Source organism: Leuciscus leuciscus (genome assembly GCF_965113295.1).
Source record: "Leuciscus leuciscus genome assembly, chromosome: 6".
Taxonomy (NCBI): domain Eukaryota; kingdom Metazoa; phylum Chordata; class Actinopteri; order Cypriniformes; family Leuciscidae; genus Leuciscus; species Leuciscus leuciscus.
This window is the reverse complement of record NC_138730.1, coordinates 8,348,717-8,351,214: the sequence shown is the minus strand read 5'-3', so window position 1 is coordinate 8,351,214 and position 2,498 is coordinate 8,348,717. Positions and strand designations below refer to the sequence as shown.

General features: G+C 37.8%; 1 protein-coding gene across 1 annotated transcript; it reads right to left on the bottom strand.

Moving 5' to 3' along the window:
• Nucleotides 1-526: 526 nt before the first annotated feature.
• LOC309500187 (extracellular superoxide dismutase [Cu-Zn]-like) lies at nt 527-1,280 on the bottom strand. The gene has a single exon (XM_082171749.1). It carries the CDS (start codon nt 1,231-1,233, stop codon nt 595-597), a length of 639 nt encoding a protein of 212 aa, XP_082027875.1. The 5' UTR covers nt 1,234-1,280; the 3' UTR covers nt 527-594.
• Between the last annotated feature and the right edge of the window lie 1,218 nt (nt 1,281-2,498).

Genomic DNA, 2,498 nt, shown 5'->3' with positions numbered 1-2,498 from the left:
GAACGCCATCAGCGTTTCTCACAGGTTCTCGTTTATAGTCTGTGTAGAGAGAATGGTGTCGTCTTGGCGGCCCCTAATTTAATAACAAATGATCGTTGCTACGGAAGCGAATCAATCGAAACTAACTTTAGCTGGAAAATAACTTAAGAACCACTATAAAGCCAAAACAATCTGTTACCTTAAATTATACGTTTTATCATATTTAATAAAATCTTATGTCAGAGGTTATGTCTACCTTCAACAATAAGGGTGTCCTCCCCTGAGATGTAGCCACACCCTCCAGTGTCATATTGCATCAACCAAAACCATTTGATCATTTAAAGAAATAGTGGATCTTTAATTAAAGGCCATTGTCATGCTCTTAAAGTGTTAACCCATTGAGCACAGTAAATCAAACTAAACGGCCCACTTTACCTGCATTCACCCTACATTTATTTTTAAGAGTGCATTTACTATTGGAAGCTATGGCCAAAAAGCCTCTGAAAAGACCAAGAGAAAAAACAAAACAAAAACAAACATGGGAATGTTCATTTTATGAAATATACTTTAATGTAGGACACATACAAAGAATACACAAGGAAAATCATGATTATCCTATTTGAATCTACCTCCACATTTTTCCTTGGGGGGCACTTCAGTCTTCTGCCACAGACTTGGAGTAGTAATACCAATCACACCCAAAGCAATTATCTGTCCAGCACTCTCCTCATCTGAATCCATTCCCGGATCATCCTCCTTCTCATGAACCACCACCGCACGTCCCAGAATGGAATAAGGCCCAAAGAGCTTGGCGTCTGGAAGCGTCAGGGACTGCCTTATAACTCCTTGCTTGGAAGCAAAGTTGCCCAGGTCTCCAGGAGGGTGGTCAACGCCGTTTGGATTGTAATGAGGACCAACAGTGATGCTGCCTTGACTCAGGTCTCCATACCGATGGACGTGCATGGCACGCTCTTGATGATCGTTGGCAGGCAAACCACGGAGGTTGATTTTCACTTCTAAATCTCCATTGGGGAAGAGCTGCTTGAAGAGGATTTGCCCAAAGATCTTTGGCTGGTTACGTGGCAAATTGGGGCTGGGAGTTACTTCACAAGTGGCATAGATTGTGTTGTCGAACTCCACGACTTCCGGCTGTGGAGCTTCGGCAGGCAAACAAACTGGATCTTTGGAGAACTCTCCTCCTTGTATATGCAGCACCAGCAATATCAGAGGGAATATTAGGATGATTTTCTCCATGTTGATCTTTAAAGCCTACAATGAAGAGTGGATTCAGTGAAATCATGCCGTTTGGTTTAAGAATGTAATATTTTTTGATAAAAGGTCAATGCTTTGTTGCAGGGAGCTTTGAGAATGGAAGTTGCATTAGGTAAAATAGCACAACCAGATTAGTTTGCAACGGAAAACCATATCCCAGACAGCAACATAGTGTCGGCCCACATCTGGGCCGTGTGTAATCCATGTGTACCAGATGTGGGCTGGATCTGGGCCGACACCATGTTGCTGTCTGGAAAACTCTATAATTTTTGCATTGCTATGTACCCTTGTGAAAAAAAAAGCACTTATTGGCATTGGATGTGTACCTGTAGTATCTTGAAAATACAATAATAATAATAATAAAAAACCCTGTAGGTCCACTTGCAGATAATAACATTGATGAATTATAAAAAGCCACTAAAGTGTCACACCTGCCAGCCAAAGTGCTTATGATATATACACACAAACATGAACAAACCAATGACATACAGGTGGATGTAATGCAGGCAAAGGTTTATGGAAATGGAAAAGGTCTAGGGAGAAGTGCCCTCTGGTGGCTATCATAGCGCTTCTGCTGGCAGGAGAGACATTAAGTACATGTACACAAAAAAAAGAAGAAAAAAAAAGTAATGTCAAACTAAGAGTTTTACTTTAAAAGTACATTATGTTTTTTAAAAAAAATGTTGTTGTGCTTTAAAGAAGTAGACTTGCTATTCAATATTAAATATAAAGTTCATGTTTCATTGCATGTATATTTTTAAATGCATTACATAAGATGAAATATAAATTGTATTAAAATATATTTTTGTTGACCATAAATGCACAGTAAATATCAGTACATTCAGCAGTGCACTTTAACCATATTTCAAAGACAATACAAGTAATTATGAAATGGATTACAAATAAAGATGTACTTCAGTCAAACAAAGGACTGCTTAATTTACATTTAAAATATGCATGAACATGCAATTAAGTCTGAAAACTACATTACATTCTTGCACTTAAGTATATATTTTTTTATAGGTTTAATTTCAATAATATGCACTCTTCTTTAAAGCATGCTAAAGTGTACTTCTTCACAAGGACAGGTAAAATAAAAGACAATATCTATACTTTTGCTTTAACTTTTTTTTTTGTTGTAACCTACTAAATCAAGTCAGTTGATGGAGAAAATGGAATGGAGAAAAAAAACACAAGCCTAAAACAGCAAAGGTGCATCACCGTATAGCTGAAAAGCTGTCTTCAAT